The 13238-nt window shown below is 37.5% G+C and overlaps 1 protein-coding gene across 8 annotated transcripts in view; it reads right to left on the bottom strand.

The window, feature by feature from the left end:
* The window catches only part of HECW2 (HECT, C2 and WW domain containing E3 ubiquitin protein ligase 2), a 390676-nt gene that overhangs the window by 57607 nt on the left and 319831 nt on the right, over positions 1–13238 (bottom strand). For all 8 annotated transcript variants that reach the window (XM_017946735.3, XM_017946736.3, XM_021923821.2 and 5 more), the window contains one exon: positions 551–634. In XM_017946735.3, coding sequence (XP_017802224.1) covers positions 551–634 — 84 coding nt within the window. The remainder of the gene's footprint in view (positions 1–550; positions 635–13238) is intronic.

Below are 13238 nucleotides of genomic sequence, written 5' to 3' on the forward strand. Positions count from 1 at the left end.
CATCGAGGGGTGAAAAAACAAAAAACAAAAAACAATTGGTCAGTTTTATGAAGGGCTATCAAGTTGGCAGTGAGTAGTATGGACCAAATGTCAACTTTCTGATATGATTTCCCAATCTACACTCTCAAAACCACAAGGTAAATAAATAATGTCTTGAGTCAGCAAAAGGGGACAAAACATATTTTGAGAAAAACATTTGAAAGAATATATAACAGAAGGGGTAAACACTGAGGGGTAAACGGTAGATGGTTTATTCAGATACCCTTCTGTTCCATTCTGTGAGTGGCAGATTCTATTCATTACAACCTTTCCCTTTTCCAATACCATCTCCCTTGCAAGCAGGGTAAAAAGAAAATTAAACAGATATCAGTGTAACAAATGCAACCTGAAGTGAATGATCACTCAATCAGTGCCCTAAATCTTCAACGTATTTCCACAAGTCTAAAGAATAAGAATAATTTAAGAATATTGGCATATTATTTTCCACAATATTCCATGATATCTGATGACAGGAGACCATCTGCATCAAGAGTGAGTGTTATGTACATACCTCAGCAACATAACGAGGTCTGCATCGCTTGAAAGGCGCACCAATCCTGGAGTCCCTTCAGTTCGGATAAATTGGATCTTCTCCCTATTCAAGAAAAGAAATAGCACAAAATGTATATGGTAGACCTTTAGGCTATAACTCAGTAGTAAAGAGCATTTTTTATAATAGTCATGACGTTTTTTGGTACCTATTATGTGGCAGCTACTGTGTGATACCCTAGGAATACACATCCAAGAGAGACACGGTCTTTGCCTTCAACCGGGGTATCCTGTAAGCATCAACACCTCCCAGTTCTAAAGTTGTGGGGAAAAAGATTCTTTCACTGGCTTCCTCATTTTGCTGCCCAACTACTGCTATAAATAGTATACCATTCAACCAATAAAATCAGTGTCTGCTTTGAGTTAAAGCTGACTGTGGGCCTGAATCTTAGCGATAGTCTTAGGCTGATCCCCTGCTGTTCCAAAAAAGGGTTGTGTTGGGAGAGTCATCTATTTTCCTGAGGCCATACTGTTAAGTTACATGTGATGAGCTCATTCCTAATTGGAAGCAGATAGTATCTATGCATTATATATTCAGTATAAAAGCATATGCCTTTTTAAAATAAACACTGAAATACTTTGCTACAACAGTTGGTGAAATAGATTGTGTGCATACCTCTACAAACGTACATATACCTATATATGTCAAACACAACAAGGTGAGTTATTTCTACCACTATTTTGTTACAGATAAATGTGATAACACCAGTTTTTTTTTCTTTTTGTTTGATGAGTCATCATCATGTCACTATTTTCAATCTGTTAAATGAATACAACTGTAATAATTTTTTTCCTAGTTGCTTTCTTCCCTTATTTACATCGTGCTATTTTAAAGCACACCATATTAACTTTTATAAGGTGAAGAAAAAAATAAAAACACAAACTATGGTACTAAAATCATTCTATTTCATTGGAATATAGAGGATAATGCAAATACGCAATTTTATTCTGAGTGCTATGGACAATGTATTCTGATTCCTGTACCACAAAGTAAAACACCAATCACTGATACAAGTGTTTATTTAGATTTAGTTCTTATCTACAAAGCAACTTGTTTTTCCATTTGATATTTTCACAAAGTTCCACCGATTTTTTTGTTTGTTTTGAGATAGGGCCTTACTCAGTCGCCCAGGCTGGAGTGCAGTGATGTGATCTTGGCTCACTGCAACCTCTGCTTCCTGGGTTCAAACGATTCTCCTGCCTCAGACATTTGAGTAGCTGGGATTATAGGCATGCGTCACCACGCCCAGCTAATTTTTGTATTTTTGGTGAAGATGGGGTTTTTCCATGTTCGTTATGCTGGTCTCAAACTCCTGGCCTCATGTGATCTGTCTGCCTTGACCTCTCAAATGCTGGGATCACAGACATGAGCCACCACGCCTGGCCAAGTTCCACTGATTTTTGTATTTCCAAATTTCAAAGATTTTTTCTTAAGATTGCTTGCTGACTTGAAGGCCCTGAGGTGGAAGACAAGGTTTCGTGTTCACATGAAAAATTCCCTAATGCACAGAAAAGTCAGTGGATTTGCCCTTAGCCATACAGCTTACGAGGTATGACAAACAGAGTTCAGTCCTTGGTTTCTTCTGGCTAGATCCATTTTATATGATAGATGAAGCAGCTAATCTTTAGTATTTGCCAAATTTTTATTTCTGTACTTTATTGCCAGCAGCTAACTACTTTTTTTTTTTTTTTTTTTTTTTTAAGACTATTAGAAATTAGTGGCAGGCATGTATGTAAAGGAGTGCTCAGAAGGCCAGCCTCTCTCTGCTGAAGGTTATTTCAGTGAAGGCTTGACCAGGCGGAACATTTTCCCTCAAGTGCTGGAATCATATACATCTGAAACACGTGATGGAAACCCAGGCCCATTCTGGTGAATGGTTTTTCTGATAAGAGATGTAAATGTTGGCTAATAAAAGCTAAATCAGAGAAAAGTTATCTTGAAGAAAAATGAATAATAACTTAACCAAAGAACTACTCTTATAAGGGTCAGTAACACTATGCTTTGATCTTGAAGAATCAAAAGCTGTCTCCCACAAATATGCAGCTTATCTCTTTTGTCTATCAACACAGTGAATCCAGGCAAATAGAACAAGACAAAAAACAAACAGGCTGAGCACTCTCCCCTCCTTCCTTAACTGGAGCTACACAGAAGGAGTTGAGTGATGGTAGATATCAGGCCCTGGACTGCGGCTTGTAAGTTTCCTGTGAATAAGAAAAACATCATCGCTTCTTGAGTCACAAGGATGATAGGGTGAGAAAAAGAAAGGACAAAGGCACCAGAGGAAGTATGCCAACTGGGAAAGTTTTCATCACTTTCCAGATGTAAACTAGCAGGTTGTGAAGGCAACTGGTCTGATTTTTCAGGTGAGAATATATGAGAGGTAGGCTGAGACCAGTTTTCTACCAGGCCAGCTAATTTATCACAAGGACAAGCTATGGGTCATATTCTTCCAGGAACCAGACACTGGAACATGTCGTCTGATATACATCACACCACTAAGTACTTTCTTATGTTGATATTGATTCATTCTTTCAGTGAACATTTTCTGTGTGCCTACTGTGTGCCAGTCATGGTACCACACACTGGGAATCCAATGGGGAGTAAGAGAAAGTCCATTTTCAAGGAGCTTACAGTGCAGTGGAAGAAAGTCAAAAGGTAATTCTCATTTGATGTCAAAATATTTAAATTCTTCTGTTCACTTAATTGAACTGTGGTTAGGCTTTATACCTTCTCCTGGTCTAAACAGTTATTTATTAAGTCCTTTCACGTAGAAACAAAGAAGGCATTAGTTCACTGCCTGTAAAGAGAGCAGATCAAGGCTGAGGAAGAGACAGAAGTTAGCAGACATCCCGGAAATGTCACCAATCTTTTCTGAGAAAAACAAAGGAACTGCTTCTTGGTTACCAGGTATTTGCCCAATATGCTATAGACCAGTGATTCTCAAACTGGCATCCTTGGTCTACCAGAAATTTGCATACATCAGCTCAAGCTCTGCAAGAATTTTTAAATGTTGTGTCTTCACTTTGATGATCAAAGCACATGAAACAATATAATAATATTTTAGATGAGATGGATGACATTTATGACTGAATCTTGCCATATGACTTTGGGTCCCATGTTTGTATTTATAGGGCACTTGGTGCAAAGTGATCAGAGATGAGCTTTTAAAGGGACGGTGAACACACCTGGCTGCCCTTAGGCTGGCAGGGCCTTGATGTTCAACATGATAATAACACCAGTCCCCATCTGCCACTTACGCACACTTCGCTTACCAATTAGAAAAACCTTTTCTTCTACAGTATTAACTTGCATCATGAAAACGATCAAGGGAGGTTAAGTAATGTATATGTAAATTACCATAGTCTAAAGAGAAAACAAAAGAGATGGATTTAAAAAGAAAATTATGCATTCATGCTAAATAATGCATAAAAGATACCCTGGCTTATTCTAAGAACAAAAGTTATGCAATAGTTTGCAAATAGAAAAGTGGTGGTAGAATCCACTCATCCCAGGGCACATTCAATGATATGTTTTATCTTTCAGTATTGTATTTTGGGTTACATTATTAAATGAATTGGCTTATCAAACCAATGAATCAGTAGATAAAAATAAGCTTTTTGTTAAGAAGGAAAAACAATGACTGTGATAATTCCAAGGCGGCACATGCTAGGCCAGAGATGCAAAATCAAAAGAATCAAGTCAAACACAAGCACAGAAAAGCACAAATATGTCTTTCCACCGATAATGGTCTCAACATCGGTGATCTGGCTTCTGCAAAACAAAATATCCTCACATTAATAACATTAATTCAAATATTATTGATTTTTTTCTAGTTTTTAACTTAATTTGTATGTCTTTTGGTTTTGTAGTTTATAAAAGCTGTAAGCTTTTATTATACATATTTTATATTTGTACATATTTAAGTTTAAAATAAAAGCAATTAATGTCAACATTATAGGTCTGCGATATTTCTTTTTCTTTTTAGAGTGGAAAATAACAGATGTGACTCCTACAAATTTTCATGAGTACACGCAGCGTTTGGAATAACATAACAAGTTTGAGAAATGTTGTTAAAGACAACTGATCATGACTAGAGGAATATTTGAAAATTACTTTAATATATTTATTCAAGTTTATTAATGTATACAGTTAGAAGGAATCTGTGGCAGTCCTCTCTGTTGCCTAGCCTAGAGTGCAGTGGTACAATCATGGCTCACTACAGCTTCAAACTCCTGGGCTCAAGTGATCGTCTTGCCTCAGTCTCCTGAGTAGGTGGCACTACAGGTATGTACCACCACACCCGGCTAATTTTTAAACATTTTTGTAGAGACAGGGTCTTGCTATGTTGTCTGGGCTGGTCTTGAACTCCTGGCCTCAAGTGATCCTCCTGCCTCAGCCTCCCAAACTGCTGGGATTATAGAAGTGAGTTACTTACTGCATTAGCCTGGCTTCTTCCTTAACAAATAAATTCAATTCAACCTTAGTGGTATATAATGAAGATTAAGGTTATATTAATACAACATATTGTCATTTGGTCCTCTCTACATGGGTACATTTATCTCTCTGTGCCCCTTAGAGTACATTCTAGCACTTTTATGGGTGCACCTTCTGATTTGGCTAGTGAGGTACAACTTAAATTCCTTTTGAAACACAAGTTTCTTGAGGGCAAAAGCCTTTTCTCCTTTATCTTTCTTTTGAGATGGAGTCTCACTGTGTCACCCAGGCTGGAGTGAAGAGACTCAATATCGACGTACTGCAACCTCTGCCTCCTGAGTTCAAGTGATTCTCCTGCCTCAGCCTCCAGTGTAGTTAGGATTACAGGAATGCGCCACCACATCTGGCTAATTTTTGTATTTTTAGGGGAAACGAGGTTTCATATGTTGGCCAGGTGAACTCCTGACCTCAAGTGATCCACCCACCTTGGCCTCCCAAAGTGGCTGGGATTACAGGCGTGAGCTATGGTGCCCAGTTGTTCCTCCTTTATCTTTGTGTTCCCCAAGTACCAAACACTTTTCTGTCTACCTGATAAGTGCTTAGTAAAATACAAACCAGGGACATGATTAATTTAGGCCAAAATAACATATGTGGCTCCTAACAATTTCCCCTAAGAATCCACCTGGTGTTTGGAATAAACAATCTACTTTTTTTTTTTTTTTTTTTTTTTTTTTGCTGTGGCAGAGAAATAAAAAAAGAATTGGAAAGCTGATGTCTAATTATTTACTAAAACAGAATCTACTGGAGAGAAACGTAAAGGCAGGTAAAAAGGCAATCTCTTAACATGAAAACTCACAACATAAAACGAGAACCTAAACTATACAGTGACAAGCTCAGGAAAAAGTCTCCAGCTACTGCTGTCTCTCAGACTCTCACAATATGTGTAACCACTTCCTCCTCTGCACGAAATCACCCCAGAAGATCAACTCTACTAGATCATTTGAGGACAATGAACAAAGTCTCAAGACTGAATTCCCACAGAAAACATTCTCATGAAACCACCCAACATTTTGGTGAAGTCAAAGAAGGGCACGTGTTTGGAGACAACCAGAAGACCAATGCTCAGAACCACAAAACTCTGGACTGCCGACTCTGCACATCCTGATTCCTCTAGATATAGTTCAGTGGCACATTCACAAATACATGTTTTTAAAAACTGCCCTGAGGCAGTTCTAGAGAAATGCTTTGACTTCCCTAATGGTATAATGTCAAGAAAGGAGGACCAGCACTGATCATTCACACTCTTTATTACAGTCACAGGGCACTGTCTGACTTGACAGATACAGTCAAGCAGTTGAAAGGTTATGGGAATTTAAGTCCATTATGGTCATATGATTCTTATGGACCCAGATATGTGAAATTAATTAGCCACATGCGTAGGGACAAAGTTTGTCATAAACAGATACAAGTTATCTGCATGCTAAGAACTTAGAGAGTTATTTAACTCTGTTTCCTCATGTTAAAATAAACATAATTATAGAATGCAAATGAAATACTTAGCCTGGAGCCTATTATATAGGAAACACTCAATAATTTTAAACTATTGAGTATATTATTAGATAGGCTCCACAATTATTTATTCCTTTTTCAACAGACAATATGATCTATTGAAAATAAAGCCAGACTAGATTTCTGTTGACCCACTCCTTTTTCTGTTTGTATTGTTGGCAAGTTGTTCTAAATCAACTTGCCAACATATTATTAACATATTATTAACATAGAAGGGATGCTTATTTTGTTTGCTTTGTAAGAAATGCTTCTGATTCAGTAACTGGGCAATTTATTTAAATATAAGTAAAAAGCAGATTTTATTAAAAACTACTTTGTGCTATCATAAATAATTCATTGTTCTCTACGATTTAGAAGCGGATTTATTATTCTTTTGGGTTAGGGAAGGCACTGAGACTGGTTTCAGCACTGATATTTTGCTTTGGTCCACAGAGAGTCCAAGTTTAATGACTAAAGGAAAATGACATTTTACTGAATTGCTTTCTTCATAAATATAACAGAATGCAGGAAAAATCAACAGTAAAACAGATATACCTAAAACATGATTATTCCTCATGTAAGAAAATCATCTTGAAAAACATGATTGAACCACTTATTAGCAAAAAACCACAATGCTTTGGAGAAACATCCAGTGGATGAATGTATGTGTAATTTGGGGAATCTTTCAAAGTTACATCAGAGAACAATGTTTATCGGAAAATAATTTAACAAATATCTGAGTGTGATACTATGAAAATAACCTAAACTAATTTTGGCTATTGGAGTTCCTGTTTTGGGCCTTTTAAATTTTAGGCGATTGACTGTCCAGTTGTCTTAAAGTTGACATTAATAGTTAAGAGATTCCATGCATCAAAAATGTGAAAATTAGATATATACATGATATATAATTCAAAAGCATATGTAGATCTATAAATTAGCACATCCATCCAAATAAAACATGACTAGCACTTATTTCTTTTGCAGAAGTCATAGAATAGGTGACAGGTTCTAAGAATCTGTGTTCCTTACTGCCCTGAAGAACAAAGTCTCTAATCTCTTATTAGGCCTACAATATAATTAGCTGCTTGGAAAGATACTTTAATATACTTTTGGATGGCTTCTAAAACGTTATCTTAATGATATTGCCATGATATTTTGGCCCTCAGTAATTTCTGGCTAAACCTCGAGCCAGAAGGCTCAGTCCTCAGTCCAGGCATGGAGCAGTCAAGGCTGGTTTTATTGCATAAATGTAAAAGATTTTAGAGTAAAGCTCGCTGTAGGAAACAGTGTGACAGCACCACTAAAAAGCCCTCCTATAAACAAATTAATGGTTGAATTAAAGATGGCCAGGCACAGTGGCTCACACCTATAATTCCAACACTTTGGGAGGCCCAGGTAGGCAGATCACTTGAGGCCAGGAGTTCAAGACCAGCCTGGCCAACATGGTGAAACCCCAGCTCTACTGAAAATATAAAAATTAGCCGGGCGTGGTAGTGCATTGCTGTAGTTCTGGCTACTCAGGAGGCTGAGGTACAAAATTGCTTGAACCTGGGAGGCAGATGTTGCAGTGAGCCGAGATTGTGCCCACCGCACTCCAGCCTGGGCGACAGAGCGAGACTTCGTCTGCTCCCCACCCCCAAAAGGAAAAGAGATCCTAGATCCTAGTTGCATTTAAATTATATCCACAGAATCACATGGTTCCATTTATACGTATGATCAATTTCAGGAATAGTGGTTTTTAGAATTAGAGTAAGTTTAGGGGCAAATTACTTTAAACTGAGTCCTTCTGATAGAACAAAGAAGTGAAGGGCAGACTACTAATATAATATTGATTTAAATTTGCTGTATGCTTACTATGCTTACACAGTACCAAATGCTTTATACATATATTATTTCATTTAATCTTCAAAAAGACGCTGGAAGTTAGAATTTCCGATCCCCATTTTACAGATGAGGATGACAACTTGGAGGATTGTTTAATGTCTCATTCAAAGTCAGCTGGTGGGTAAATTGCAGAGCCAGAATTCAAACCTAGGTCTTTCTGACTCCAAACCTGAACAAAATCTTAAGAGCTATTCTCAACTACCTTCTAAGAGCCATTACTGCTGCTCTCCCAGTGAGACAGAGTCTACTATTAGGACTTCTCAATGACCATTACTATGTGGTGTCAATAAATTATTTTAATCAGGTGTCCAGGAGCAATGGCTCATGGTGTTGAATGGCAACAAATTACCAGTGTTATCCCAGCACTTTGGGAGGCTGAAGCAGGAGGATCTCTTAAGCCCAGGTATTCAAAATGAACCTGCACAACATAGCAAGGCTCTATCTCTATAAGAAAAAATAAAATAAACATAAAACAATTAGCAGGGCAAGGTGGTGTGCTCCTGTAGTCCCAGCTACTTGGGAGGCTAAGGCAGGAGGACGGCTTGAGCCCAGGAGGTTGATGCTGCAGTCAACTGTGATCGCGACACTACACTGTAGCCTGGGCAACAGAGTGAGACCCCCTGTCTCAAAAGAAAAAAAAAGGTATCTTTAAAAATTCAATAATTATCCCAATGTAAATTGTCTGTAGGAAAATAATAGTCTCAGTCCAGATTTGCTATTATTTAAGTTTGGTACAGCAAAGATCAGAAGTTTGTCATGTTGGTCCAGACATCTGAGTGATAAGTAAACAAGTCAGGAGAAGACTAAGGGAGAGAGCTAGGCAGGTTTTAACAGGAAAATGCATACGGATCAACAGAAGTAAATTCATGCTATTTTCACCCAAATAGTTCAGATGTTAACCAAGACTAACATTTCCAGTCTAATATTACATGTAGAAAAATTCATTTGCCACAAAGCTGGAAAAGAAAGAGATTAGCAATTTTGAACACTAGGGTTTATCTTATGAAAGACAGCTTTTGATACTTTAACTTTTTACTACCTAAAATTCTGCATTGTTTGAAAAATTTCAAAATGGGCAGTTATTTTTAAAATAAAAAAAAAATTAAGAGTAAAGTTAAACTCTGACAAAACCCCAGGGCTCTTCAAATAGGATAATGAAAGGAAATAGAAGGTTCAAGTCTGCATTTGCCTCTAGTCTGGTGAATCCTGAAACACATATCCATTTGCCTTTTGTGGTTCAGAATTTATTGACTCCCAAGTTACTGATTTCCTAATAACATAAAATATGGAATGATCTAATCTACCCAGAATGAAAAAATAATCACAGATCATGTCCTCATGGCAAGGGGAGTTATATAGGAAGCACTCAAGGAGGAAACAGCCTGCTGCCAAAAATAATCACTGGTGCCTGGGGAGAGCTGGACTAGCAGGGAACAGATTTACTGATTGGACCTAATGATCATATTAGAGGGGAAATTCTCAACTCTTAACTCAGGTTCATAGCCTTTCTCATTACACAGTGCTGTACAAACACCAATACTAAAAATTTTATTGAACTTTTAAATATGCATTACATTCACCTATAAAATATTGTTAAAGGTTGTTTTCTAATGAATATATCTGTATTCATATAAAATGTTAGAACTTTTTTTTCAGCTTTTATTTTAATGTCATAGCATACAAACATCTTCTTTCAGTGAGAACCAGTAGTAGTGTATAATAATCCAATGGGGACACTACCCATTTTACAGATGTGGTACTAACTTTTGGAAGCTCATTTTTCTAATAGGAGAAATAAACATCTCCTGAGGTTTGTTTAAAAAAAAAAAAAAAAGGACAGTAACTTAGTACCATTCACATTTACGTGATAAATGAATTTATAGGGAGCAGTGATTTAAATATAGCAGTTGAAAGTAAAAGCCATATCACAATGCATGGAAAACCATAGCCACATAGACAGGAAGACACACCAGTGAAGTCTCAGGGAAGAGAAAACTATACATAGATGCAAACTAAATGAATTGCCTGCTATCCTCTGGTTTAGGAGGAATCACAAGCAAACCAGGAAAACACAAAGTAAAGAGGTATACCTATTTCAATCTCTTAAGGGCTGCCACTTTTACCAGGATATTGTGGGAAGAATAAGAAGGAATATTTATCGTAAGTGGTATGCCACAGATGAGAAAGAACATATACAAAGCTATGTTGGTACTGGGAATCCTTGTTCCAGGTATGAATATAAGGTCCACAGCGAACTTTGACACATAGATTGCTCAGTGGCTCCATTCCATGCATAAATCTGTTATCAAAAATATCACTGAAATAGGAGATTAAAGAAACTCAGCTGATTTCCCACCCCTGTGTTTGTGGGAATGCTCCTCAACTATATAAAACAGAATGTTCTCTTAGATATACAAACTTCCCCTTTACAATGTTATGATAAGCAAAATATTTAACTCCCAAAAACTCGACAGAAAATGAAAGTGCAGTGTGACACACACTCTGGATAGGAGGAGTGGCATTATCTCATTGATTTAAGTTCCCCTTTCCTTTTACTTATCATGACTGCGTCTGCTTTCCACGGTCACATTCTGTAAAGATGGAAATATATTTCATAGCCTATCAAATAAATGCATAAAATAGATTACCATGTGAATCCTATGTTAGAAGAAAGATTATGCTTAACTGAGGACCCTAGATGCCACTAAAAAAAAAAAAACTTCAACAATCTTTAGGAGATTAGAGACTTTTCAGACTCTAAAAAGCAAAAAGAAAACAAAACAAAACTTGAAGCTACCAACTTGGGCCTGCAGCTTTTCCCTCTGTTAGGATCTGTTAAGATTCTGTCAAATCATTACAGAATAATGACAAATGCCTTGTCCCGGTAGATTAGATCACCTAATCTCTCTGATAGTGGAGATTTAAAGATATGTTAATTCGTATTACATACTAATGTGAAGTGCAGAGAAAAAGTGAAAAACTTCTTGAGTTTCCTCTTTTTTGTGGGGGATGGGGTACACTTAGAGGAACAGATATTAACGTGTGGCGTGTGTTGGTTGGAAGTGGTAGAAGAGAGAGGAAATAGAGTTCTCTTTATTTTGTGATTAGCAAAAGAGGAAGAATTTTGTTTGTTTGTTTGTTTTGCTTTGAGGTCTAGGATTGCTAACATTTCTAATTAGACCACTGACGAGCTCGTTTCTGCAATTTTTTAAAGCTAAAACTTCTTACACGAGATTCTCTAGGGAACATGGATTACTGAGTGGATGCCATAATAAACAAACATACAAAATCTTCACTTGTATAATTATTATAATTTTTCTGTGGTTAAGAACAGCATGCTTATGTTGGGGAAAGCACTAAGAGGTGAGTCAAATGTTATTAACCATGTGAAACCAGGTGAAACTGGGATTTTTATATACTCAATGTTTATAGCATAATACTTGAAATGTTGTGTAGCTTTAGCCTTTACAAACTTTAGAAGGTAGTGACAACTTTAAAGACATGAGACTAAGGTCAGGCACAGTGACTCATGCCTGTAATCCCAGCACTTTGGGAGGCCCAGGCAGCCGGATCACCTGAGGTCAGGCATTCAATACCAGCCTGACCAATATGGTGAAATCCTGTCTCTATTAAAAATACGAAAATTAGCCGGGTGTTGCGGCGGACACCTGTCATCCCAGCTACTCGGGAGGCTGAGACAGGAGAATCGCTTGAACCCAGGAGGCGGAGGTTGCAGTGAGCCGAGATTGCACCATTGCACTCCAGCCTGGGCAATAAGAGTGGGACTCCATCTCAAAAGAAAAAAGAAAAAAAAAAAAGACATGAGACCGAGAATATCGTAAGAATATTTGGTAATTTATTTTCAAATCAACAACTATATACATACATATTTTTACATTCACTATGTGCAAAATGCTATTCTAGATATTTGAACAGTAAGGAGGAAAAATAATGATGAGTTGGATAAGATTCCTATTTGCAAGGCTCTTAAAATCTAACTGGAAAATAACACATAAGGACTTGAAAAGTCAAACCAAAACACAAAAGTCATAAAGTCAAAACAGTACAAAGGACAATGTGATACATTTCATGACTAATCATCAAAATAGTGTCAAGACCAAAGGTTATTGCAGCCAACTGTGCCATCACAATTATACAGAGAGGTTTTGAAAAAATAATTATTAGGCTCTACCCCAGACCTCTTGAATTAAATTTCTGGGTAGGGCATGGGAGAACAGGGGGTATAAATTCACAGAAGGGAGAGGAATTGGAGGAGGCAGGACCTGGCATTTTGTATTATATAAGCTTCCCAGGTCATACTGATGAAAACAGTTTGGCACAACTTAGTGGATCAGTATTTGAGAATCACTGCTGTGGGCCAGGATGGTACCACCAGGCAAATATACTTCTACCAGTAAAGGTGACAACTGGAGTTGGGGTTAAGAAAGATTGTCAGCAGAAACTCTTCTTTTCCTATCCCCACTGATGCCTAGCACACTTAGATAGAGAAATACTAATCTAGATCATGAAAGTGAGAGTCCACAGTGGAGTTGAAAGATTTCAAGGAGGGAAAGCTTCTGCTGGGTTTTAGTGGAAAAATCTTGCTTCCTAAACTCAGAAGGAGAGAAAAGCTTGCCAGGGAAGGGGAACAGCATGTATTCAGGAAAGTAAAACTGGGCCTGAGGCATGATGCTTTGAAAAGTTGTTTAGAAGAGAGGGTGCATGCAAGGGGAGGCTCAGTTTTAGAGAGTATCACATTCCCTACTTAGGTTCTAATCTGTTT

Source organism: Papio anubis, chromosome 10 (genome assembly GCF_008728515.1).
Source record: "Papio anubis isolate 15944 chromosome 10, Panubis1.0, whole genome shotgun sequence".
Taxonomy (NCBI): domain Eukaryota; kingdom Metazoa; phylum Chordata; class Mammalia; order Primates; family Cercopithecidae; genus Papio; species Papio anubis.